Source organism: Mustelus asterias, unplaced genomic scaffold, assembly GCF_964213995.1.
Source record: "Mustelus asterias unplaced genomic scaffold, sMusAst1.hap1.1 HAP1_SCAFFOLD_43, whole genome shotgun sequence".
Taxonomy (NCBI): domain Eukaryota; kingdom Metazoa; phylum Chordata; class Chondrichthyes; order Carcharhiniformes; family Triakidae; genus Mustelus; species Mustelus asterias.
Window position 1 is genome coordinate 1,849,518 of NW_027590120.1, and position 27,443 is coordinate 1,876,960.

Genomic DNA, 27,443 nt, shown 5'->3' on the forward strand with positions numbered 1-27,443 from the left:
CACAATCTTCCCCACCTGGAAGTACCAGAGCAACTGGGACATGGGAAAACCACACAACTTCCTGACTTGGACAAATATCACTGTCCCTTCAACGTGACTGGGTTAAAATTCTAATGCTCTTGCATTGTGGGAGCACCTTTACTATATGGACTGCAGAGGTTCAAGAAGAAGAAGGCCAACTATCACCATCACAAAGGATAATTGGTGATTGGTAACGTATCGCTGTCTGTGATAGTAATTCAGGACAAATACCTGGGCCTTTTTTGTTCTTTTGCAAATCTGTATGAAACCTGCAAGTTCATAAGATATAGGAGCAGAATTAGACCATTCGGCCCCTCGAGTCCGCTCCGCCATTCAATCATGGCTGATATGCTTCTCATCCCCATTTTCCTGCCTTCTCCCCATAACCTTTCAACCCATAACCAATTAAAAATCTGTCCAACTCCTCCTTAAATTACTCACTGCCCAGCATCCACCGCACTTTGGGGTAGCAAATTCCACAGATGAACAAAGAACAAAGAACAATACAGCACAGGAACAGGCCCTTCAGCTCTCCAAGCCCGCGCCGCTCCCCGGTCCAGGATTGAATCCTGAATCCAGGATCCCCGCCCAATTTTCCAGCCTATCTACATCCTAATATCCTATCCACCGAGCTGTCCCTCACAGCTACGATGCTTTGTTCATCACAACCTATTAACTCACCCCCACCCCCCCATTCCAGACCATGTGATCTCCAGGGAGAGGCGAAAACCCAGAGTGAAAACCCCAGGGCCAATATGGGGAAAAAAAATCTGGGAAATTCCTCTCCGACCCCCTGTGGCGATCGAAACGAGTCCAGGAGATCACACTGGCCCTGATCAGAAAATGCTTCCCAACCCTATTCATTTCCACTTCTGCTTTACGAACACCATCTGAATTCCCTGCCCCCGAGACAGGTTCCCAACTATCCGCAGTCTCGCTCTGTACTGGCACCAGCAAGATGATCATAGAATGAAGCCTTGAAACGAGAAACAAAGAACAATTAGCCCGCGCTGCTCCCTGGTCCAAACTAGACCACTCTTTTGTATCCCTCCATTCCCACTCCGTTCATATAGCTGTCTAGATAAGTCTTAAACGTTCCCAGTGTGTCCGCCTCCACCACCTTGCCCGGCAACACATTCCAGGCCCCCACGACCCTCAGTGTAAAATATGTCCTTCTGATATCTGTGTTAAACCTCCCCCCTTCACCTTGAACCTATGACCCCTCGTGAACGTCACCAGCGACCCGGGGAAAAGCTTCCCACCGTTCACCCTATCTATGCCTTTCATAATTTTATACACCTCTATTAAGTCTCCCCTCATCCTCCGTCTTTCCAAGGAGAACAACCCCAGTTTCCCCAATCTCTCCTCATAACCAAGCCCCTCCATACCAGGCAACATCCTGGTAAACCTCCTCTGTACTCTCTCCAAAGCCTCCACGTCCTTCTGGTAGTGGCGACCAGAACTGGACGCAGTATTCCAAATGCGGCCGAACCAACGTTCTATACTTCTGCAACATCAGACCCCAACTTTTATACTCTATGCCCCGTCCTATAAAGGCAAGCATGCCATATGCCTTCTTCACCACCTTCTCCACCTGTGACGTCACCTTCAATGATCTGTGGACTTGCACACCCAGGTCCCTCTGCGTCTCTACACCCTTTATGGTTCTTCCATTTATCGTGTAGCTCCTCCCTACATTATTCCCACCAAAATGCATCACTTCGCATTTATCAGGATTGAACTCCATCTGCCATTTCTTTGCCCAAATTTCCAGCCGACCTATATCCTTCTGTAGCCTCTGACAATGTTCCTCACTACCTGCTAGTCCTGCCAGTTTTGTGTCGTCCGCAAACTTACTGATCACCCCAGTTACTCCTTCTTCCAGATCATTTATATAAATCACAAACAGCAGAGGTCCCAATACAGAGCCCTGCGGAACACCACTAGTCACAGGCCTCCAGCCGGAAAAAGACCCTTCCACTACTACCCTCTGTCTTCTATGACCAAGCCAGTTCTCCACCCATCTAGCCACCTCCCCCTTTATCCCATGAGATCCAACCTTTTTCACTAGCCTACCATGAGGGACTTTGTCAAACGCTTTACTAAAGTCCATATAGACAACATCCACGGCCCTTCCTTCGTCAACCATTCAGGTCACTTCTTCAAAAAAGAAAGGAAAACAAGGAAACAAAACCAATGACCGCTACAATCTAGGAGGACAAGGACAGTGGACAGATGGGAAAACCACCACCTGGAAGTCCCCCTCCAAGCCACTCAGCATCTTGACTTGGAAATATGTCACTGTTCCTTCAATGTCATTGGATCAAAATCCTGGAATTCCCTCCCTAACAACACTGTGGATGTACCTACACCACATAGACTGCAGCGATTCAAGAAGGCAGCTCACCACCAGCTTTTCAAGGGCAATTAAGAATGGGCAATAAATGCTAGTCCAGCCAATGACTAGAATCAATTGAACAATTTAAAAAATGACTTGGAATATCCATCAGAAAACAATCCTGACAGTTACTCAAATAAATACTTCACTCAGTCACACCAGCTTCTGAGTTTATATTTGACTGAAGTGGTTGGATTTTGCTGCTGTTTGTGGAAAACTTTGGGGCATTTGCCCAGTCCATTACGCAAACTAGCCTCCCATCCAGTGACTCCATCTACACTTCCCGCTTCCTCGGAAAAGCAGCCAACATAATCGAGAATGTCACACACCCCGGACATACTCTCTTCAACCTTTTTCCGACAAGAAAAAAGTACAAAAGTCTGAGATCATGTACCAACTGATTCAAGAAACCCTTCTTCCCTGTTGCCATCAGACTTTTGAATAGACCTACTTCTCATTAAGTTGATCTTTCTCTACAGCCTAACTGTGACTGTAACACTACATTCTGCACCCTTTTCTTTCCTTCTCTCCTATCTGCTCTATGAATGGAATGCTTTGTCTGTACAGTGTGCAAGAAATAATAATTTTCACTGTAAACCATAACATGTGACAATAATAAATCAAAATTATCCACCAGTTCCCACTTCTGTTCTTTCTGATGAATGAAGGATCTGTGCACAGCTTTTTCGACCCTCCTCCCAATCTCCACATCACAGGAAAAAGATCACCAGTCAATAATAACTACTTTCAATGACGGAGGGTTTACCCAGCATTCGCCGCGGTGGTAAATGTCCCCTATTTACACCTGAGGAAGGCGCAATATCACCAGTATTGGCGCATGCGCACTGTCAGTCATGGCGCTGGAGTGAGTCTTTTTGTCTCTTTGCCACGAGGAAGGAAACGGAAACTCTGAGGGAGCGATGGAGCCGGCTCTGGAGAAGAAGAGTTTCTAAACACCTGGTGGACGCCTCAAACCACGATTGAGACTCTGCGCTTCCGTGTTTGCAGCTCCGGATCTTTTTCCGCCCGAGGCCCAAGTCCAGGTTAACGGCCGCCATCTTGGATCAACGAGAGGCGCATGCGCCAGGGGTCTTCGTGACGCAACACTGAGGGCGGGGCTTAGGTTTTACAGTTCCCACCGGGTCCTAGTTTCCAGTACATCAGAATTCAAATTATTTATTCGTGTCAGAAGTAGGTTTACATTGACACGACAATGAAGTTACTGTGAAAATCCCCGAGTCGCCACACTCCGGCGCCTGTTCGGGTCCACTGAGAGAGAATTTAGCATGGCCAGTGCACCTAACCAGCACATATTTCGGACTGTGGGAGGAAACCTGAGCACCTGAAGGAAACCCACAGACACAGGGATAATCTGCAAACTCTACACAGACAGTGACCCAATCCGGGAACTGAAGCCAGGTCTAACCACTGTGCCACCGTGCCTCCCACCAAACTGGGCAACAGGTGTCTAAACAGTTTCACCCGCTCCCAGCCTGCAGCTGATGTTTGCAGGAGTCCATGAACCATGTACATATTCAGTGTGAGAGGTTGCAGTTCCTGAAGGAGCTGCTTCTCCACTTCTAGTTCCACTTCTATTCTTCCCCACGCTCCTAATCATTGGCTTCCCATGTGGAGAAGGCTTGGGAGGTCAGAGGATCTTTCCCTGGACCTGCTCTTGGGGCTGGTTAAAACAGTGATTTGTAGATCAGCATGGGGTAACTAGGTTGTCGGCCTCTCTCCCACGGTCTTGTCCATGCTCTTGTGGTCCTGGAGAAGAACCGTGCAGTGTCGACTGGAACACTCGAAAACTCCACAACTCAGGGTACAGAGTGTCTCATAGACACTGGAAACAAAGTTCTGGTTTACTTGAGATGGAAGTTTGATTGGACCACAAGATTGGGGAAACAAAAGATAAAAGAATATTCCATGGAAACTAGAATTGTCTGTTCTGACTTTCTATCCTGTACTGACAATGATACTGACTCTGTCAATATCTTTTACAAGGTCCACGAGGGCGATGAATTGCTGATGGGAAACTGAAACCAAACATCACATCAAGAGCTGACAGAGTCCCTCAATTCATCAGAACCTGAATATCATCGACCTTTAAATGTGGAAGGAGAAATGTTTTTCTGTTTTGGCGGTGAGGAAAGATTTCAAACATCAGTGTGACTGGAAAAGCACCAAGACTTACACACACACCCGAGTGAGAGTGTTCCAGTAAACTGACTGAGGAAAGAGCTTTAACCAGTTACACAGCCTGATTTTTAAAAAAAACTCACTATTCACAGCAGAGAGCCAAAGGATGAGAAGATCTTGGAGCAGAATTAGGCCATTGGGCCCATTCAGTCTGCTCACTATTCACTGATCTGATATAATCCTGAATTCCACTTTCCTGCCTTACCCCCATGACCCTTGATTCCTTTACTGAGAAATAATACACACGTTCTTTGTGTGGACAAGGCTTGAACAGATTGTTTAACCTCGACGGACACAAGGACACCCAAGGAAACCACGGAAATGTGGGGACTGTGGGAAGGGATTCAGTTACCCTTCGCTGCTGGAAATACATCGCCGCAGTCACACTGGGGAGAAACCATTCACTTGCTCTGTGTGCAGGAAGGGATTCATTCAGTCATCCCACCTGCTGACCCACCAGCAAGTTCACATTGAAGATGGAAGACAATGTGGAGAAGTGTGAGGTTATGCACTTTGGAAGGAGGAATGGAGGCGTAGACTATTTTCTAAATGGGAAAATGCTTAGGAAATCAGAAACACAAAAGGACTTGGGAGTCCGTGTTCAAGATTCTCTTAAGGTTAACCTGCAGGTTCAGTTGGCAGTTAGGAAGGAAAATGCAATGTTAGCATTCATGTCGAGAGGGCTAGAATACAAGAGCAGGGATGTACTTCTGAAGCTGTCTAAGGCTCTGGTCAGGCTCCATTTGGACTATTATGAGCAGTTTTGGGCCTCGTATCTAAGGAAGGATGTGCTGGCCTTGGAAAGGGTCCAGAGGAGGTTCACAAGAATGATCCCTGAAATGAAGAGCTTGTCGTATGAGGAACGGTTGAGGACTCTGGGTCTGTACTGGTTGGAGTTTAGAAGGATGAGGGGGGATCTTATTGAAACTTACAGGATACTGCGAGGCCTGGATAGTGTGGATGTGGAGAGGATGTTTCCACTAGTAGGAAAAACTAGAACCAGAGGGAACACAACCTCAGGCTAAAGGGATGATCCTTTAAAACAGAGATGAGGAATTTCTTCAGCCAGAGAGTGGTGAATCTGTGGAAGTCTTTGCCGCAGGAGGCTGTTGAGGCCAGGTCATTGAGTGTCTTTAAGACAGAGGTCGATAGGTTCTTGATTAATAAGGGGATCAGGGGTTATTGGGAAAAGGTAGGAGAATGGGGATGAGAAAAATATCAGCCATGATTGAATGGTGGAGCAGACGCAATGGGCCGAGTGGCCTAATTCTGCTCCTATGTCTTATGGTCTTATTGGGAAGAGTGTGGGTTTGGGAGTTATTTAAGACAAAGATTGATATCGGATACAAAGGGAATTTAGCATTATGGGGAGGGTGAAGATCAGGCATGATCTTATTGAGTAGCAGAGCAGGCCTGAAGGGCTGAATGGCCTCTTCCTGCTTCTATTTCTTATGTTTAATCAGCAACTTCCTCATTAGTGTAGAGGTTAGTATCCCCGCCTGTCAGGGGACGCGGTGGTATAGTGGTATCGTCACTGGACTAGCAATCCAGAGACCCAGGGTGATCCTCTGGGAACCCAGGTTCAAATTCCAGCGCGGCAGATGGTGAAATTTGAATTCAATAAAAATATGGAATTAAATGTCTGATGATGACCATGAAACCATTGTCAATTGTTGTAAAAACCCATCTGGTTCACCATCTGATCCTTTAGGGAAGGAAATCTGCCATCCTTACCCGGTCTGGCCTACAATGTGACTCCAGATCCTCAGCAATGTGGTCGACTCTTAAATGCCCTCAGAGATGGGCAACAAATGCTGGCCCAGCCAGTGACCCTCACATCCCATGGACGAATAAAAAAAGATTAACCCTCAGTCTGGTTCCCCTCAAACTGCTGAGTGAGTGAAGTTAATCTTCTTTCACAAATTACCAAGACATCAGACTATACGTCAGGACATGAACATTATTTGTTGGTTACAAATTGCAGTTAAATTTGGCACACAGACCCTTTCTAGACATGTCTAAATGTAATCAGAGTTATCCTGCAGTTCAAAACTAATGGGGAGAACTAGTTCACAAAACAAGTAACCAAGATCCTACAGGATAGTCAGTGATTCACTGTAAGTCAGCCCTAATGGATGCTGAGTATTCATTACAGCAGGGACCAGAGTCTGAGGATATAAACTGTTAAATTTACTTTCAGAATAATTCCTTCAATATCTGACAAGTTAATAACTTTGAACAACCTGTCAAACAGCTCAAAACAACATGTGATTACCAACATTCAGAGCTAACACAGTCTCATCCTAGAGCTGCAAGATTGGACTGTGATCTGTTTATTGTTCATCTTTATTTCAACACGGTTTCTAAATGATATAAATTTAAAATGAGGTTTGCAGACATGACGATCTATTGTTTGAGAGATGCGGTGGGGTACATGCTCAGTCTAACATGGGTAACTGACATTAGAGATCAGCTTCAACTGTCAGAATGAACATGTTTCAGTCCTGGATGGGATTAACAGCAGCAATACCTGCAAAATATAACTTCTGTAATCACTGTGAACTCGCTGCTGTGTCACCAGATGGGGTAAGTGAGAGAATCCACTTCCACACTGGGAACAGGTGAATGGTCTCTCCCCAGTGTGAATTTATTGGTGGGTCAGCAGGTTGGAGGATCGAGTGAATCTCTTCCCCCACTCGGAGCAGCTGAATGGTCTCTCCCGAGTGTGAACTCGCTGGTGTCCAGTGAGATGAGATGATCGCTTGAATCCAGTCTTACTGTGAGAGCACCTGAATGGTCTCTCCTCAGTGTGAACACGTTGATGTTACTGCAGTTCCCCAGAACTTTTAAAGCACTTCCCACACTCTGGACGTTTAAAAGGTCTCTCATCAGTGTGAACACGCTGGTGTTTTTTAAAATTCATTTATTAGTCACAAGTAAGGCTTACATTAACACTGCAATGAAGTTACTGTGTAATTCCCCGAGTCGCAACAGTCCAGCGCTTGTTCGGGTCAATGCACCTAAACAGCGCATCTTTCAGAATGTGGGAGGAAACTGGAGCACCCAGAGGAAACTCACGCAGACACGGGGAGAACATGCAAACTCCACACAGACAATGACCCAAGCCGGGAATCGAACCTGGGTCCCTGGCGTTGTGAGGCAGCAGTGTTAACCTACTGTGCCACTGTGCCATCCCCGTGTCTGAAGGTGGGGTTATGTCCTGAAACTCTTCCCACACTGTGAGCAGCTGAACGGTGATCTGCTGCTTCCGGCTTCTTCCCACAATCTCCAACAAAGAAAGCAGCTCCCTCCGCCAGCCACCCACACAACCCGCCCAGATAGATAAAAGCAAAATACTGCGGATGCTGGAATTTCAAACAAAAACAGAAAATGCTGGAAAATCTCAGCAGGTCTGACAGCATCTGTGGCAAGCCAACGTTTTGAGTCTAGATGACCCTTCCTCAGAGCCGATTGACTGCAGGTTCAGAGATGTGGATTCAGGGTTAGGGAAACTGGGAACTTGATCCAGTGGTCTAGCGGAAGGGAGGGAAACAGCAGAGGAATCTGATCAGATTGTCTCAATCTTAGTAACGAAGAAGCTCCATGAGCTCCTCACACTTGTTGGAGGTGAGGATGGAGGAGACAGGGGCGAGGGAGAGCCCTTCAAAAGAAACTAACTTGTTTCAGAGATATTGAAGAGTTGGCATTGTATTTAATACATAGTTGATTTATTTGACATTTATTTTCAATTTCCTAATCCAAGTCTGAGAAGTCTCTCATTGGTCAGAATACGTCGCTTGTAGATCATTTCAAAGGTTTCTCCAGTGGGAACTCAGTGTCCTTTCTGCTGAAATGACACTAAGTGAATCCCATCTGTCATTCGGGGCAGCTGAATGGTCTCTCCCCAGTGAGAAGCTGCTGTTTTGTCGGGGTGGCACGATAGCACAGTGGTTAGCACTGCTGCCTCAAAACGCCAGGGACCTGGGTTCAATTCCTGGTTTGGGTCACTGTCTGTGTGGCGTTTGCACGTTCTCCCCGTGTCTGCGTGGGTTTCCTCCGGGTGCTCTGGTTTCCTCCCACATTCTGAAAGACGTGCTGGTTAGGTGCATTGACCCGAGCAGGCACCGGAGTGTGGCAACTAGGGGATTTTCACAATAACTTCATTGCAGTGTTAATGTAAGCTAACTTGTGACGAATAAACTTTACTTTTTTCTACTTTAGGAGGGTGGCTGTTGAGTGAATCCGTTCCCAAACATGGACAAAGTGAATGGTCTCTCCCCAGTGTGAGCTCGTTGGTGTCTCAACAGGTTGGATGACTGAGTGAATCTCTTCCCACACTTGGAGCAGGTGAACGGCCTTTCCCCAGTGTGACTGCGCTGGTGTGTAATGAGGTCAGATGATCGCCTGAACCCAGTCCCGCAGTGAGAGCATCTGAACGGTCTCTCGTCAGTGTGAGTACGGCGATGGGACCCCAGGTCCCAGGAACTTTTAAAGCACTGCCCACAGTCCGAGCATTTAAAAGGTCTCTCATCAGTGTGAACTTGCTGGTGCCTCTGTAGGTGGGATGACCGAGTGAATCCCTTCCCGCACATGGAGCAGGTAAAAGTCATAGAGTCATAGAAACCCTACAGTGCAGAAGGAGGCCATTCGGCCCTTCGAGTCTGCACCGACCACAATACCACCCAGGCCCGACCCCCACATATTTTACCCGCTAATCCCTCTAACCTACACATCCCAGGACTCTAAGGGGCAATTTTTTTTAACCTGGCCAATCAACCTAACCCGCACATCTTTGGACGGTGGGAGGAAACCGGAGCACCCGGAGGAAACCCACGCAGACACGAGGAGAATGTGCAAACTCCACACAGACAGTGACCCGAATCGAATCGAACCCGGGACCCTGGAGCTGTGAAGCAGCAGTGCTAACCACTGTGCTACCGTGCCTCTCCCCAGTGTGAATTCGCTGGTGTGTCAATAGGTCAGATGACAGAGTGAATCCCTTCCGACAATCAGAGCAGATGAACGGCCTCTCCCCAGTGTGAATTCGCTGGTGTGTTAGCAGGTCGGATGACCGAGTGAATCCCTTCCCACACACAGAGCAGGTGAAGATCCACTCCCCAGTGTGAAATCGCCGATGTGTCAACAGATTGGTAGAATTAATGAATGCTTTTCCACACTGAGAGCAGGTGAACGGTCTCTCCCCAGTGTGAACTCGCTGGTGTGTCCGCAGCGTTGATGACTGAGTGAATCCTTTCCCACACACACGGCAGGTGAATGGCCTCTCCCGAGTGTGAATGCGTCGATGAGTCTCCAGCTTAGATTGGTAATTGAATCCCTTCTCACAGTCCCCACATTTCCATGATTTTTCCTTGTTGTGACTGCATTTATGTTCTAACAGGTCAGATGATTGGTTGAAGCCTCGTCCACACACAGAACATATGCACAGATTCTCCCCACTGTGAATGGTGCTTTTTCCTTCCAACTTCAAAATCCAATGATATTCTGGTTAAAATGAGCGACTGTCAGATCTTGATGTAATGCTCACAGTGAGCTTCGTGACTGCAAATCCTCCTGTTCTAATCCCCTGTGAAATTGATTTAAAATAGAAAAAAAAGGGAATGAGAGAGAATCCACAAAAACACAAACACAGGTCATGAAATTGAGGCCAGCACTAGGAAACAGTGACCATTAAAACTGGTGCGTTGTCATAACCCAACTGATTCACTCATGTCCTTCACGGAAGGAAACCCGCCACTTGGTCTAAAGTTTTAAAGTTTATTCATTTGTGTCACAAGTAGGCTTACATTAACACTGCAATGAAGTTACTGTGAAAATCCCCTAGTTGCCACACCCGGCGCCTGTTCAGGTACACTGAAGGAAAATTTAGCATGGCCAATGCACCTAACCAGCATGTCTTTCGGACTGTGGGAGGAAACCAGAGAACCCAGAGGAAACCCACGCAGACATGGGGAGAATGTGCAGACTCCATGCAGAAAGTGACCAAAGCCAGGATTCAAACCCAGGTCCCTAGCGCTGTGAGGCAGCAGTGCTAACCACTGTGCCACCCAATCTAGAATGTAACCTCAATGGGAGGAGGAGAGTTGGGGTGGGGGAGAGGGCCTGGGTAAGACACTCTGTCACAAAGTCGGTGCAGACTTGATGGGCTGAATAGCCTCCTTCTGCACTGTAGGGATTCTATGAATGGACTCGAGGCTGGGTGAAGCATATTTTTAACCCACACGGGAGCCAAGGGTTACCAGTGGTGTGGGTATGCAGGGCAGGGTCAGGAAAGTTGTGTGCACACAAGCCATGATCTTGTTGAATTGAAAGTATTATTGATGGACCGAATGGCCTCTTCCTGATCCTAATTCTGATGTTCCTCTGATGGAGGGATACATGGCCATGAGCAGATGGTGACCCTGAGCCCGGACCCGTCGCCACGTCCTGAGCCCGGGCCCGTCGCCGTGCCCTGAACCCGGGCCTGTCACCGCACCCTGAACCCAGGCCCTGAACCCAGGCCCATCACCGCGCCCTGAACCCAAGCCTGTCGCCGCGCCCTGAACCCAAGCCTGTCGCCGCGCCCTGAACCCGGGCCTGTCACTGCGCCCTGAACCCAGGCCCCGAACCCGGGCCCATCACCGCGCCCTGAACCTGAGCCTGTTGCCGCGCCCTGAACCCAGGCCTGTCACCGCGCCCTGAACCCGGGCCCATCACCGCGCCCTGAACCCAAGCCTGTCGCCGCGCCCTGAACCCAAGCCTGTCGCCGCGCCCTGAACCCGGGCCTGTCACTGCGCCCTGAACCCAGGCCCCGAACCCGGGCCCATCACCGCGCCCTGAACCTGAGCCTGTTGCCGCGCCCTGAACCCAGGCCTGTCACCGCGCCCTGAACCCGAGCCTGTCACCGTGCCCCGAACCCGGGCCTGTCGCCGCGCCCTGAACCCGGGCCTGTCGCCGCGCCCTGAACCCGGGCCCATCACCGCGCCCTGAACCCGGGCCTGTCACCGCGCCCTGAACCCGGGCCTGTCACCGCGCCCTGAACCCGAGCCTGTCACCGTGCCCTGAACCCGGGCCTGTCGCCGCGCCCTGAACCCGGGCCCATCACCGCACCCTGAACCCGGGCCTGTCACCGCGCCCTGAACCCGGGCCTGTCACCGCGCCCTGAACCCGGGCCCATCACCGCGCCCTGAACCCGGGCCCATCACCGCGCCCTGAACCCGGGCCTGTCACCGCGCCCTGAACCCGGGCCTGTCACCGCGCCCTGAACCCGGGCCTGTCACCGCGCCCTGAACCCGGGCCCATCACCGCGCCCTGAACCCGGGCCCATCACCGCGCCCTGAACCCGGGCCTGTCACCGCGCCCTGAACCCGGGCCCGTCACCGCGCCCTGAACCCGGGCTGTCACCGCGCCCTGAACCTGAGCCTGTCGCCGCGCCCTGAACCTGAGCCTGTCGCCGCGCCCTGAACCCGGGCTGTCACCGCGCCCTGAACCTGAGCCTGTCGCCGCGCCCTGAACCCGGGCCCCGAACCTGGGCCCATCACCGTGCCCTGAACCCGAGCCTGTCGCCGCGCCCTGAACCCGAGCCTGTCGCCGCGCCCTGAACCCGAGCCTGTCGCCACGTCCTGAACCCGAGCCTGTCGCCCTGCCCTGAACCCGAGCCTGTCGCCGCGCCCTGAACCCGAGCCTGTCGCCCTGCCCTGAACCCGAGCCTGTCGCCGCACCCTGAACCCGAGCCTGTCGCCGCGCCCTGAACCCGAGCCTGTCGCCGCGCCCTGAACCCGGGCCTGTCGCCGCGTCCTGAACCCGGGCCTGTCGCCGTGCCCTGAACCCGGGCTCGTCGCCGCGCCCTGAACCCGAGCCTGTCGCCGCGCCCTGAACCCGAGCCTGTCGCCGTGCCCTGAACCCGGGCCTGTCGCCGCGTCCTGAACCCGGGCCCGTCACCGCGCCCTGAACCTGAGCCTGTTGCCGCGCCCTGAACCCAGGCCTGTCACCGCGCCCTGAACCCGGGCCCGTCACTGCGCCCTGAACCCGAGCCTGTCGCCGCGCCCTGAACCCGGGCCCATCACCGCACCCTGAACCCGGGCCTGTCGCCGCGCCCTGAACCCGGGCCCATCACCGCACCCTGAACCCGGGCCTGTCACCGCGCCCTGAACCCGGGCCTGTCACCGCGCCCTGAACCCGGGCCTGTCGCCGTGCCCTGAACCCGGGCTCGTCGCCGCGCCCTGAACCCGAGCCTGTCGCCGTGCCCTGAACCCGGGCCTGTCGCCGCGTCCTGAACCCGGGCCTGTCACCGCGCCCTGAACCCGGGCCCATCACCGCGCCCTGAACCCGGGCCTGTCACCGCGCCCTGAACCCGGGCCTGTCACCGCGCCCTGAACCCGGGCCCGTCACCGCGCCCTGAACCCGGGCCTGTCACCGCGCCCTGAACCTGAGCCTGTCGCCGCGCCCTGAACCCGGGCCTGTCACCGCGCCCTGAACCCGGGCCTGTCACCGCGCCCTGAACCCGGGCCCGTCACCGCGCCCTGAACCCGGGCCTGTCACCGCGCCCTGAACCTGAGCCTGTCGCCGCGCCCTGAACCCGGGCCCGTCACCGCGCCCTGAACCCGGGCCTGTCGCCGCGCCCTGAACCCGGGCCTGTTACCGCGCCCTGAACCCGGGCCCCGAACCTGGGCCCATCACCGTGCCCTGAACCTGAGCCTGTCGCCGCGCCCTGAACCCGAGCCTGTCGCCGCGCCCTGAACCCGAGCCTGTCGCCCTGCCCTGAACCCGAGCCTGTCGCCGCGCCCTGAACCCGAGCCTGTCGCCGCGCCCTGAACCCGGGCCTGTCGCCGCGTCCTGAACCCGGGCCTGTCGCCGCGCCCTGAACCCGGGCCTGTCGCCGCGTCCTGAACCCGGGCCCGTCACCGCGCCCTGAACCTGAGCCTGTCGCCGCGCCCTGAACCCGAGCCTGTCGCCGTGCCCTGAACCCGGGCCTGTCGCCGCGTCCTGAACCCGGGCCTGTCACCGCGCCCTGAACCCGGGCCCATCACCGCGCCCTGAACCCGGGCCTGTCACCGCGCCCTGAACCCGGGCCTGTCACCGCGCCCTGAACCCGGGCCTGTCACCGCGCCCTGAACCCGGGCCTGTCACCGCGCCCTGAACCTGAGCCTGTCGCCGCGCCCTGAACCCGGGCCTGTCACCGCGCCCTGAACCCGGGCCTGTCACCGCGCCCTGAACCCGGGCCCGTCACCGCGCCCTGAACCCGGGCCTGTCACCGCGCCCTGAACCTGAGCCTGTCGCCGCGCCCTGAACCCGGGCCCGTCACCGCGCCCTGAACCCGGGCCTGTTACCGCGCCCTGAACCCGGGCCCCGAACCTGGGCCCATCACCGTGCCCTGAACCTGAGCCTGTCGCCGCGCCCTGAACCCGAGCCTGTCGCCACGTCCTGAACCCGAGCCTGTCGCCCTGCCCTGAACCCGAGCCTGTCGCCGCGCCCTGAACCCGAGCCTGTCGCCCTGCCCTGAACCCGAGCCTGTCGCCGTGCCCTGAACCCGAGCCTGTCGCCGCGCCCTGAACCCGGGCCTGTCGCCGCGTCCTGAACCCGGGCCTGTCGCCGCGCCCTGAACCCGGGCCTGTCGCCGCGTCCTGAACCCGGGCCCGTCACCGCGCCCTGAACCTGAGCCTGTTGCCGCGCCCTGAACCCAGGCCTGTCACCGCGCCCTGAACCCGGGCCCATCACCGCGCCCTGAACCTGAGCCTGTTGCCGCGCCCTGAACCCGAGCCTGTCGCCGCGCCCTGAACCCGGGCCCATCACCGCACCCTGAACCCGGGCCTGTCGCCGCGCCCTGAACCCGGGCCCATCACCGCACCCTGAACCCGGGCCTGTCACCGCGCCCTGAACCCGGGCCTGTCACCGCGCCCTGAACCCGGGCCTGTCGCCGTGCCCTGAACCCGGGCTCGTCGCCGCGCCCTGAACCCGAGCCTGTCGCCGCGCCCTGAACCCGAGCCTGTCGCCGTGCCCTGAACCCGGGCCTGTCGCCGCGTCCTGAACCCGGGCCTGTCACCGCGCCCTGAACCCGGGCCCATCACCGCGCCCTGAACCCGGGCCTGTCACCGCGCCCTGAACCCGGGCCTGTCACCGCGCCCTGAACCCGGGCCCGTCACCGCGCCCTGAACCCGGGCCTGTCACCGCGCCCTGAACCTGAGCCTGTCGCCGCGCCCTGAACCCGGGCCTGTCACCGCGCCCTGAACCCGGGCCTGTCACCGCGCCCTGAACCCGGGCCCGTCACCGCGCCCTGAACCCGGGCCTGTCACCGCGCCCTGAACCTGAGCCTGTCGCCGCGCCCTGAACCCGGGCCCGTCACCGCGCCCTGAACCCGGGCCTGTTACCGCGCCCTGAACCCGGGCCCCGAACCTGGGCCCATCACCGTGCCCTGAACCTGAGCCTGTCGCCGCGCCCTGAACCCGAGCCTGTCGCCACGTCCTGAACCCGAGCCTGTCGCCCTGCCCTGAACCCGAGCCTGTCGCCGCGCCCTGAACCCGAGCCTGTCGCCGCGCCCTGAACCCGAGCCTGTCGCCCTGCCCTGAACCCGAGCCTGTCGCCGCGCCCTGAACCCGAGCCTGTCGCCGCGCCCTGAACCCGGGCCTGTCGCCGCGTCCTGAACCCGGGCCTGTCGCCGCGCCCTGAACCCGGGCTCGTCGCCGCGCCCTGAACCCGAGCCTGTCGCCGTGCCCTGAACCCGGGCCTGTCGCCGCGTCCTGAACCCCGGCCTGTCACCGCGCCCTGAACCCGAGCCTGTCGCCATGCCCTGAACCCGAGCCTGTCGCCGCGTCCTGAACCCGAGCCTGTCGCTGTGCCCTGAACCCGAGCCTGTCGCCGTGCCCTGAACCCGAGCCTGTCGCCGCGCCCTGAACCCGGGCCTGTCGCCGCGTCCTGAACCCGGGCCTGTCGCCGTGCCCTGAACCCGGGCTCGTCGCCGCGCCCTGAACCCGAGCCTGTCGCCGCGCCCTGAACCCGAGCCTGTCGCCGTGCCCTGAACCCGGGCCTGTCGCCGCGTCCTGAACCCCGGCCTGTCACCGCGCCCTGAACCCGAGCCTGTCGCCATGCCCTGAACCCGAGCCTGTCGCCGCGTCCTGAACCCGAGCCTGTCGCTGTGCCCTGAACCCGAGCCTGTCGCCGTGCCCTGAACCCGAGCCTGTCGCTGTGCCCTGAACCCGAGCCTGTCGCTGTGCCCTGAACCCGAGCCTGTCGCCGTGCCCTGAACCCGAGCCTGTCGCCGTGCCCTGAACCCGGGCCTGACACCGTGCCCTGAACCCGGGCCTGTCACCGCGCCCTGAACCTGGGCCCCGAACCCGGGTCCTGAACCCGGGCCCGTCACCGTGCCCTGAACCCGAGCCTGTCACCGCGCCCTGAACCTGGGCCCGTCACCGCGCCCTGAACCTGGGCCCCGAACCCGGGTCCTGAACCCAGGTCCTGAACCCGGGCCCATCACCGTGCCCTGAACCCGAGCCTGTCGCCGGGTCCTGAACCCGAGCCTGTCGCCGCGTCCTGAACCCGAGCCTGTCGCCGCGTCCTGAACCCGAGCCTGTCGCCGTGCCCTGAACCCGGGCCTGTCACCGCGCCCTGAACCTGGGCCCCGAACCCGGGTCCTGAACCCGGGCCCGTCACCGGGCCCTGAACCCGAGCCTGTCGCCGCGCCCTGAACCCGAGCCTGTCGCCGCGTCCTGAACCCGAGCCTGTCGCCGCGTCCTGAACCCGGGCCTGTCGCCGCGTCCTGAACCTGGGCCCCGAACCCGGGTCCTGAACCCGGGCCCGTCACCGTGCCCTGAACCCGGGCCCGTCACCGTGCCCTGAACCCGGGCCTGTCGCCGCACCCTGAACCTGGGCCCCGAACCCGGGTCCTGAACCCGGGCCCATCACCGTGCCCTGAACCCGAGCCTGTCGCCGCGCCCTGAACCCGAGCCTGTCGCTGTGCCCTGAACCCGGGCCTGTCACCGCGTCCTGAACCCGAGCCTGTCGCCGCGTCCTGAACCCGAGCCTGTCGCCGCGTCCTGAACCCGAGCCTGTCGCCGTGCCCTGAACCCGGGCCTGTCACCGCGCCCTGAACCTGGGCCCCGAACCCGGGTCCTGAACCCGGGCCCGTCACCGTGCCCTGAACCCGAGCCTGTCACCGCGTCCTGAACCCGGGCCCGTCACCGCGCCCTGAACCCGGGCCTGTCGCCGCGTCCTGAACCTGGGCCCCGAACCCGGGTCCTGAACCCGGGCCCATCACCGTGCCCTGAACCCGAGCCTGTCGCCACGTCCTGAACCCGAGCCTGTCGTCGCGCCCTGAACCCGAGCCTGTCGCTGTGCCCTGAACCCGGGCCTGTCACCGCGTCCTGAACCCGAGCCTGTCGCCGCGTCCTGAACCCGAGCCTGTCGCCGCGTCCTGAACCCGAGCCTGTCGCCGTGCCCTGAACCCGGGCCTGTCACCGCGCCCTGAACCTGGGCCCCGAACCCGGGTCCTGAACCCGGGCCCGTCACCGTGCCCTGAACCCGAGCCTGTCACCGCGTCCTGAACCCGGGCCCGTCACCGCGCCCTGAACCTGGGCCCCGAACCCGGGCCCGTCACCGTGCCCTGAACCCGAGCCTGTCGCCGCGTCCCGAACCCGGGCCTGTCACCGCGCCCTGAACCCGGGCCCCGAACCCGGGCCCGTCACCGTGCCCTGAACCTGGGCCCCGAACCCGGGTCCTGAACCCGGGCCCGTCACCGTGCCCTGAACCCGAGCCTGTCGCTGCGTCCTGAACCCGGGCCCGTCACCGTGCCCTGAACCTGAGCCTGTCACCGCGCCTTGTGCTCAGACTGAGGAGACAATCAATGATTTTCTCTCCTGGTCACTGGGACCCTGAAACCCCGCCCACTATCTATTGCATCACGGGGATAGCCACGCATGCGCCCTGCTGAACAAAGATGGCGGCGGCGGCACTGGGCCTGATCCCGGGAAAATCACCTCTGCTAAACACCCGAGACCCGCAGGCTCTTATTCCAGCCTTGCGGCCTACAGTGGGTGTTTGTGAAGCCTCCGCTCCCTCCCCACCCCGAATCCCAGCTCCATTCCTCCCTCCGCCCCACCGACTCTCACCACCTGAAAAAACGCGTCTCATACACTCGGAGCAAAGTGATACCGCGCATGCATCCGAAAAGAGCACCACGCCTGCGCACTGGACTCCTGTGGAATGAATAGGGCACTTTCACATCCGCAACGAATGTTGGGTAATAGCAGCGCCATTGAATAATGAACTTGAGGATCAAAATAACGTCACCCAATTAAGAAAAATTACTTTTTAAAAACTCACACATTTCGGCAATTAAGGACCCCACGCACCCCAGACATTCTCTCTTCCACCTTCTTCCGTCGGGAAAAGATACAAAAGTCTGAGGTCACGTACCATCCGACTCAAGAACAGCTTCTTCCCTGCTGCTGTCAGACTTTTGCATGGACCTACCTCGCATTAAGTTGATCTTTCTCTACACCCGAGCTATGACTGTAATACTAGAGTCTGCACTCTCTCCTTTCCTTCTCTATGAACGGTATGCTTTGTCTGTATAGCCGCACAAGAAGCAATACTTTTCACTGTATCCCAATACATGTGACAATCAAATCAAATCACCCACTGCTTCCTCACGGCAGAAAGGAAACCACTCGCTCACTAATTCAAACTCTAAGTGATTATAGGTATTGCCAGTAAGAGTCCAGGATAAATTGTTATTTGTAAAGTGAAAATACATGAGCAGCAGGAGTTAGTGAGGAGGGTGATGGTAATAACCAAGAAAAAGTGTTTCAGAGGGGATTCCTTGGTATCCACCCAAAACAGTCATTGTCACAGTTAAACCTTATTTAAACACTTGTCAGGCCATGGACCCTGGTGTGACTGTGGTCAAAGAGACTGTATACCATTGGAAAGACTTTCCCTCATCGTTCACAGCAAATAAGGACTTACCCGTCCTGCCCGATGAGAGTTTCTATCACAAAGCTATCTCTAATTTGACTTGGGCCACACCTTAGAAAATAATTAATTTTGTTTATGCATCAAATTGAACAGATTTCTCTTTCCAGTCTTCAATATGTTAGATGATTATTGTTGTAGATAAAGATACCTCTGTCTATTCGTAGGTCAAAATACATTGGTTTATTTTCACAATTGTGGGAGACCGTCCGATGCCTAACACGGCCGCAGACCTCTCAGCAAATACAGGTTAAGAACATACATTTATACCCTTCCTTGCACGTCCGCAGTTTCCCAGGCCTCACAGGTTCCCAGGCTGTTGCTTGTGAACCTTGCTGCCTTGGGGTTTTCTTCACGGTTATCCCAAGGCCGTGAGTGTTGTTGTTCTCTGTGAGCACAGGTGGGGTATCTTACTAACGTACAAGGTTCCAGTCTTCGTACAAACAAGTTAATTGGCATACAACAATTTATATACATTCGTAGGTACTTGTATAATGTATATCGGTACAGGCTATGAATATATATGAAGATATCATTATACGTCACAGAAGGCCGACATGTAGGTTTCCACTGTTACACAGCAATACGTAATTAAAGAATACAAAATGGTGGGTTAGCCACATTCTTGAACAGAAAAACTTACAACAGCTGTGCTCTTATCTGTTCTTGGATACATGTGCATGAAAACACCCGAACGTAAACATGAGTTTGACAGTATTTCTCACAATCCCTAAATATCACAGAATTCACTTTGACACTGTAGGTATTAGAGTTCATTAACCCATTCCCGACTTCACTCCCCCCTTTTGGTCGGGTGCCAGGTGGTCCACACATGGCCCCATGACCAATTCAGAACCACATGTTATCGGCGAATCGGCTTAGCTCCAGCTCCTTTGTCGGGGGGCCTGCCCCCTCTGCCTGTACACTGGTGCCCGCTGTTACTGTTTTGCAACAGGCGTTCAATAATGCCATACAAACACAGCAAGTAATTACAAATATAATTAATACAATCAATCCATGCACCAGGTACGCACCCCACGACCCGAACCATTGCCCCAGCCATCCCAGAAGGTTATAATTGTGATATTGGTTCCTCTCAGCCTGTATTGTTTTCGCCACGTGTTTAATATGATCTGCTAAGTGAGTTATATTCTGCGAAGCATCGGAAATATACGTACACCATTCCAAGCCAACTATATTCCACCTTGGGAGGCGAGCACATAATCGAGTGCCAATCGGTTCTGTAACGCCACAGTCTGAATAGCTACGACCACTGCTGATGTTTCAGAGACGGCCGTGCTCACCTCCTCCAACCCGTCCTTAGTCGCATTAGCAATTCTCTCTAGGGTCGAGGCCATCCGTATAAGTTCTTGTGCTGCCTTTGCTGTCCCACAAAGTGGGTAGGCTATCATGATGAACTGTTCTGTCTCACAAATGGCTCGCTTCGCCCCAAGGGTGTTGGGGCCTCCAGAGGGTGTTTGTGAATCCTCCCCGCCCACCTCCCAGGGTTTCCTTCCTTCCCAGAGATCAGAATCCTCATTGATTTGAGGCCAAAGTGTAACCTCTTATTTATTGTCCCCCTCCCCCATCCTCTGATGTGAACCATCCTCCAGTGGCTGAGCCAGGATGGGGCCGTTAACCTGGGCCTGTTCCCAGGAGGGAGGGAGGGAGAAGCCCCACAGCTGCAAACCAGGGAGCTGACAATGATTCTGAAGGGTTTGCGGATCCACAAAGTGTTTCCAAATCCTCCCAGCCACCGCCTAACGCTGACTCCGCTTCTCCGGGACAAACAAGCGCCAAGGCCAGCAATGACACTGCGCATGCTCCACATCACAATGCCCGGGGACTGATTGACGGCAGCTCGGACCAATAGGAAAAGGGGGCGGGGGTGGAGAACCAAGCGGGAGTGGCTGGTCCTCCAACCAATCAGAGTGAATGAGGGGCGGGACCTGAAGCATGCGCAGTGCGGGTAATGGCGCGGACGGTCGGTTTTAATTTGGAAGCGAGATCAATACGAGGTAGAGGGCGGCGTTCGGGGAATGATAAATGTGGCGGGTGGGTGGAGAGGCTTTGTAAACATGTTGTTCAAACCCAAACCCCGGAAATGAACTTCCCGGTCCCCCCTTTGTACCAAATGGAGTGGCGGCTTGTAGTGTTAGACCCGGGCTGACTGCCGCCATAGAGGCTGCATGTGGGAGGCCGGCAGGGATTGTGATCGGAGAGTGAAGCCCTGACGTCACAATGGAATGGGTGGGGGTGTGACGTCACAATGGAATGGGTGAGGGTGTGACGTCACAATGGAATGGGCGATGGTGTGACGTCACAATGGAATGGGCGATAGTGTGACGTCACAATGGAATGGGCGATAGTGTGACGTCACAATGGAATGGGCGATAGTGTGACGTCACAATGGAATGGGCGATAGTGTGACGTCACAATGGAATGGGCGATAGTGTGACGTCACAATGGAATGGGCGATGGTGTGACGTCACAATGGAATGGGCGAGGGTGGGACGTCACAATGGAATGGGCGAGGGTGGGACGTCACAATGGAATGGGCGAGGGTGGGACATCACAATGGAATGGGCGAGGGTGGGACGTCACAATGGAATGGGCGAGGGTGGGACGTCACAATGGAATGGGCGAGGGTGGGACGTCACAATGGAATGGGCGAGGGTGGGACGTCACAATGGAATGGGCGAGGGTGGGACGTCACAATGGAATGGGCGAGGGTGGGACGTCACAATGGAATGGGCGAGGGTGGGACGTCACAATGGAATGGGCGAGGGTGGGACGTCACAATGGAATGGGCGAGGGTGGGACGTCACAATGGAATGGGCGAGGGTGGGACATCACAATGGAATGGGCGAGGGTGGGACGTCACAATGGAATGGGTGAGGGTGGGACGTCACAATGGAATGGGAGAGGGTGTGACGTCACAATGGAAATGGGAGAGGGTGTGACGTCACAATGGAATGGGCGATAGTGTGACGTCACAATGGAATGGGTGAGAGTTCCAGATGAGCTGAGACTGGGCTGGAGTCGGGTGATGACACTGACATGTGGCCCGGTGGCACAGTGGTTAGTGCAGCTGCCTAACAGCGCCAGGGACCCGGGTTCAATTCCAGCCTCGGGTCGCTGTCTGTGCAGAGTTTCTACATTCTCCCCGTGTCTGTGTGGGTTTCCTCCGGGTGTTCCGGTTTCCTTCCACAGTCTAAAGATGTGCCGGTTAGACGGATTGGCCATGATAAATTGCCACTTGGTATCAGAGGGATTAACAGGGTAAATACGTGGATAGGGCCTGGATGGGATTGTTGTCGGTGCAGGTTCGATGGGCTGAATGGCCTCCTTCTACACTGTATTTTATTATTCATTATTATTAATTAATTACTGTTAATGCTTGTGTGAATGAAGGTGGTCTTGATGATGATGTGGACATGTGGCTGGAAGCTCATGTTGGGATGAACTATTTCACCCTGGTTGTGAACAGCCTGGTTCAGCCCCAGACAGTTGCCAGGTGGAGAGATAAAGTTGTTGGCGAGGGAGTGGAGTTTGTAGTGGGGACTGAACACAATGGGTTCAGTCTTCCCAGTATTTATATGAAATAAATTTCTGTTCTTTCAGTACTGGATGTCAGACAAGTCAGGATGGTGTGCGAGTTGGAGAGGAACTTGGAGCTGATGATGTTCACAGGGTTTGGAAATTCTGTCAAAGTTCCTGTTGAGTTGTAGATGTATAAAATCTCTCTCCTCACCTCCGGCCTCTCCTACTTCTCTCTGTTTCCACTCAGGGTGGAGATGCCAGCATTGGACTGGGGTAAGCACAGTAAGAAGTCTCACAACACCAGGTTAAAATCCAACAGGTTAATTTGGTAGAATAAGCCACAGGCTTTCGGAGCGCTGCCCCTTCATCAGGTGAGTGAGAGTTCTGTTCACAAACAGGGCATATAAAGACACAAACTCAATTTACAAGATAATGGTTGCAATGTGAGTCTTTACAGGTAATTAAGTCTTAAACGTACTGACAATGTGAGTGGAGAGAGGGTTAAGCACAGGTTAAAGAGATGTGTATTGTCTCCAGCCAGGACAGTTAGTGAGATTTTGCAAGCCCAGGCAAGTCGTGGGGGTTACAGATAGTGTGACATGAACTCAAGATCCCGGTTGAGGCCGTCCTCATGTGTGATTGACAGATCCATGCTCACTGCTTCCTGCCCTGGACGCAGAGAGCTGAAAATTTCCATGCAGGCTGCCAGACAGATAAATGTCTACATTACTGGAGTAAAAATGTGTGGAATATACAGACCAAATTCACTTCATTCCCTACAGTTGCTGCAAGTCCCCAATTTCCCCCAGAATGAGAAAAGAAATGGAAAGGGGGAAACATTGATTTCCTCCCAGATGTTGTCCAGAGGAGGAAGTTTCACTCTGAACCTCATTGGACAACGTCCGCATTGTGACGGCACAATGGAGCCCTGCCTGAATCAGCCAATAGGAATCACTCTGCTCCGCGGTGATGTCTCCGGGTTCCAGTCCGCAGGCCCGGGCGCGCGGACCCAGGAGCCCCGCCCCCACCCATTGTTCCCCTCCCCCTGCACCTCCTCGAGCCAAGATTTCCAGGCAACCGGCTGACGGCTCCGGACAGAGCGAGAAGCCGCTCGGTGATCTCCCCCTCCCGCCGGCCCTGGACTGTAAATGTGCGGGGGAAGGGAAGCTGCGCATGTGCGGGGGAGAGAGGAAGCTGTGCATGTGCAGGGGAGAGCCCACCCTCTGATCTTCATGCTGAGGTGTTGACCAATGGGAAGAGTTGGAGGACCGGAAGGACTCTGGTCCTCCAGCCAATCAGAGCGTGGGCTTTGTGTGAATGAAGATTGATCTTCAGACAGACTCAAACCTCCTCCTGTCTCAAACATCGGAGTTTGTTTCTGTAGTGAAGTGGCTTCACGTTCGCCTGAAACGCAGAAGTCCCCGGGTCAGAACCGGGCAGAAACTTGGACTTGTTTCTCTGATACATCTGTGAGTAACACACTTTCTTTTTCCACCACAGTTTGTTCACAGGTTTTTGGCTTCCTGCAGGGAGGAAGGGAAGGGGGAAGGAAGGTGGGAGGTGAACTGTTGCCTGCCTGCCTGCCGCCTGGCCTGCCTGCCTCTGGAGGGTGTGCTCTCCCCGGAGGGAGGGAGGAAGAGAGGACGAGGAGTGACTGGAGAGGAGAGGGGGGCAAAGTCATTTCAGACCGTCTAATTTTTCCATCTGCAGTGGGGGGTGGGGTGAAGATAACACAGACTTGAAATGTTTGCGCCCAACAGCGCCCCAAGGCCCAAGTCCCCCACCCACTGCTGCTGACCCCAACACCGGCACCCCCTCCCCTCCTGACTGGGGCACCGGCCCCCCTCCGTGCCTTGTCACTAGTCTTCCTCCTGCTCCTCTGACCTCCTCTCTCACTCCAGGGAGAGAGCACCTAGACCCCCATCCACCTACCCCACCCTCCCTTACTTTTCCCTCCTCTTATACACCCTGCCGTACATCTGGGCAGTCTCAGGATGAGTGTAGCACTCCCTTGAAAGGATGGCAACATCGCCAGCGTCGCCGGTGGCAGGGCCTTCTCGGCCCACCTATGCGGGCGTGGCGGCTGCCAGAGCCCCCGCCGCTCCCAAGGCCCTGCCGCCATTCTCCCTAATCACGCGGCAGCTCGGGGTGAAGTGCTACGCCCACCCCGACATGTCTATCGAGGCCTGCGTTAAGGCAATGGCTGGGGTTGTCGGCCCCTCAGCCATTGTCGCGGCCTCAAAGATGTACGGCCGGGCCGTATTCTTTTTGAAGGCCGAGCGGGCGGTCCACCTCACCCTGGAGAGGGGGCTCACTGTGGGCGGGACGTTCCTGGCGGTGGACCCATTGGAGGCCACTGCCCATAATATCATAATATCAAACATCCCGCCCTTCCTACCGAGTGAGCTCCTCCTCCCCCACCTCCATCTACTGGGGGAGGTCAGGTCCGGGGTGCAGCCGATCCCGCTCGGCCTTAGGGACCCCTCCCTGCACCACATATACTCCTTCCGGCGCCAGGTTTTTGTCCGCCTGGCCCGGGAGGAGGAACTGGAGGGAGGTTTCAGTATCCCCCATGAGGGGACCACGTATCGGGTCTTTTGGTCCGCGGACGGTGTGCGGTGCCATGCCTGTAAGGAGGCGGGGCACGTGCGGAAAAACTGCCCCGTCTCCAAGGCCGCCGACCGCCAACCCAAGGCAGCCGCAGCTGGCACCGCAGCCCCCTCTCCCCCCAAACCAGTACCATCTGCCCCCCCGCGAGGGGAGGCCACGCCGGCAGCAGCTGTCACCTCAGCTGCCGGCGGGGGGGGGGAGCGGAGCCTCCGCGTGGCCAAAAGGCCCAGAAGGGCGCAATAAAAAAAGAAGGGGGGTACCGGAATCCCGGCCCCCAAGAAAGACACCCCAACCACCCCGGCAGCCGGCTCGGGGACTGCCTCAGTCTCCACCTGCGCCCCCCCCCCCCCACCACCATCTGCCGGGCCCGTGGGCTCTCCGGGGCCAAGTGCTGGGTCCGGCGCTGCGGATGCCCAGGATCATGGGCCCGAGCATGGGGGGGGTTAGCGACCCCGAGCCGGCAAAACTGGCGACACCGCCACCTCGGGGGGACGTGATGGGGGGTCAGGGGGGGTGCGGCAAGGCGAAGAGGGGCCTCACTTGCCCGAGAGCAGGTTAACAAAAAGAGGCGGGGCCCCTCGGGCACCGTGGAGTTCGAGGTCTGCATGCCCCTCCCCCCTTGTGAGTCATCTCCTGCCGTGCCCCCACCTGTCTTTGTGCCTTGTCCCCAGAAAAAAGGGGGCAAGGCACCCTATAAATCGAAACGTGTGCTGCCTCAGTCCCCCGGCGAGGAGTCCCCGGGGCTGGGTGGCAGCGGGGCCCCCACGGCTCTGTTCCACCCGGTCGATTACAACCCGGACTTCTTCTTTAGTATGTCGGGGGACTGGGGCAACACCCCAATGTTCGTGTCCCTATCATCAGGTGGTCCACGGGAGGAGGCCAAGTGGGTGACGGCCAGGAAGTAAAGCTCGGGTGATTGAGAGCACCCCGGTGGATGTGCCCCTACACAACAAGTACTCCTGCCTGAGTACTGTTGGGAGGGACAGCCCACCTGGGGGAAGCAGCAGTGGCCGGGCCTCCGGAGTGGAGTCCGGCCCTGTAACTCAGAGGGCTAAAGAGGGGAAGGCGGTATTAATCGGGGACTCGGCAGTCAGGGGGACGGACAGGCGATTTTGCGGAGGCAGGTGGGAGTCTCGCATGGTGGTCTGCCTCCCTGGGGCTGGGATTCAGGATGTCGCTGGGCGAGTCCCAGAAATCCTGAGGGGGGAGGGAGAGGAGCCGGAGGTAGCGGTACATATTGGTACCGCTGATGTGGGAAGGAAGGGGGAAGGGGTCATGAAAAAAGAGTATAGGGAATTAGGGAGACAGCTGAGGAGGAGGAAAGCAAAGGTAGTAATCTCAGGATTGCTGCCTGTGCCATGGGAAGGCGAGGACAGGAATGGAATGAGGTGGAGGATGAATATGTGGCTGAGGGACTGGTGCAGGGGACAGGGATTCAGGTTCCTGGACCATTGGGACCTCTTCAGGGGCAGGTGTGGGCTGCACACAAAAAATGGGTGGCACTTGAATCCCAGGGGGACCAATATCCTGGCAGGAAGGTTGGCTAAGGCTACTGGGGAGAGTTTAAACTCAATAGGTTGGGGGGAGGGGATCAGAGTGAGGAAGTTAGCTCACAAACAGAGAAGGGTTATAGGCAGTGCAAGAGGATGGATGGACAGGGAATAGAGAAGGGGAGAGCTCAGACCAAAGGATTGAGATGTGTTTACTTCAATGCCAGGAGTATAGTGAATAAAGGGGATGAGCTCAGAGCGTGGATCGATGCCTGGAAGTATGATGTGGTGGCCATTACGGAGACTTGGATGTCTCAGGGACAGGACTGGATACTCCAGGTGCCGGGATTCAGATGTTTCAGGAAGGACAGGGAGGGAGGCAAGAGAGGGGGTGGAGTGGCACTGCTGATCAGGGATAGTGTCACAGCTTTAGATAAGGTGTATGCTGTGGAGGGATTGTCCACCGAGTCTCTGTGGGTGGAGGTACAGAGTGCAAAGGGGCCGGTCACTTTGCTGGGAGTTTTCTATAGGCCGCCTAATAGTAACAGGGAGGTGGAGGAGCAGATAGGGTAACAGATCCTGGAGAGATGCAGTAATAGCAGAGTTGTTGTGATGGGAGACTTTAATTTCCCAAACATAGATTGGAATATCCCGAGGGTAAGGGGATTGGATGGGGAAGAGTTCATTAGGTGTTCAGGAGGGTTTCCTGACACAGCATGTGGACAAGCCTACTAGAGGAGAGGCTGTACTTGATCTGATACTGACCAATGAACCTGGACAGGTGTCAGATCTCTGTGGGAGAGCATCTTGGGGATAGCGATCATAACTCTATCTCCTTTAGGCTTGCATTAGAAAAAGAGGGGATCAGGCAAGCTAGGAAAGTGTTTATATGGAGTAAGGGGAAATATGAAGACATTAGACAGCAAATTAGAGGAGTAAATTGGAAGGAGGTATTCTCAGGGAAATGTACTGAAGAGAGGTGGCAGTTTTTCAAGGAATGTCTGTCTAGAGTTCTACAGAACAACGTTCCGAGCAGACAGGGAGGTGTTGGTCGGTTAAAGGAACCATGGTGCACGAAAGCTGTGCGGGACCTAGTCGAGAAGAAAAGGAAAGCGTACAAAAGACTCAGAGCTTGGCGAAGATAGGGATTTAGAAGAGTATACGACTTGTAGGAAGGGACTAAAGAAGGAAATTAGGAGAGCCAGAAGGGGTCACGAGAA

General features: G+C 55.7%; 3 protein-coding genes across 3 annotated transcripts in view; all 3 read right to left on the reverse strand.

The window, feature by feature from the left end:
* The window catches only part of LOC144482866 (uncharacterized), a 114,477-nt gene extending 111,345 nt beyond the window's left edge, over window positions 1–3,132 (reverse strand). Inside the window, exon 1 of the mRNA XM_078201706.1 lies at window positions 3,054–3,132. Within this exon, the coding sequence (XP_078057832.1) occupies window positions 3,054–3,130 (77 nt within the window). The 5' untranslated portion in view covers window positions 3,131–3,132. The remainder of the gene's footprint in view (window positions 1–3,053) is intronic.
* LOC144482913 (uncharacterized) overlaps window positions 1–27,443 on the reverse strand; it is a 120,911-nt gene that overhangs the window by 60,161 nt on the left and 33,307 nt on the right. The gene's annotated exons all lie outside the window — the stretch shown is intronic.
* On the reverse strand, window positions 9,233–14,404 carry LOC144482867 (uncharacterized). Its single transcript, XM_078201707.1, has 3 exons — window positions 14,170–14,404; window positions 9,557–10,120; window positions 9,233–9,243 (listed from the first exon to the last, which is right to left on the reverse strand). Exons 1-3 carry the CDS (start codon window positions 14,402–14,404, stop codon window positions 9,233–9,235), a joined length of 810 nt encoding a protein of 269 aa, XP_078057833.1.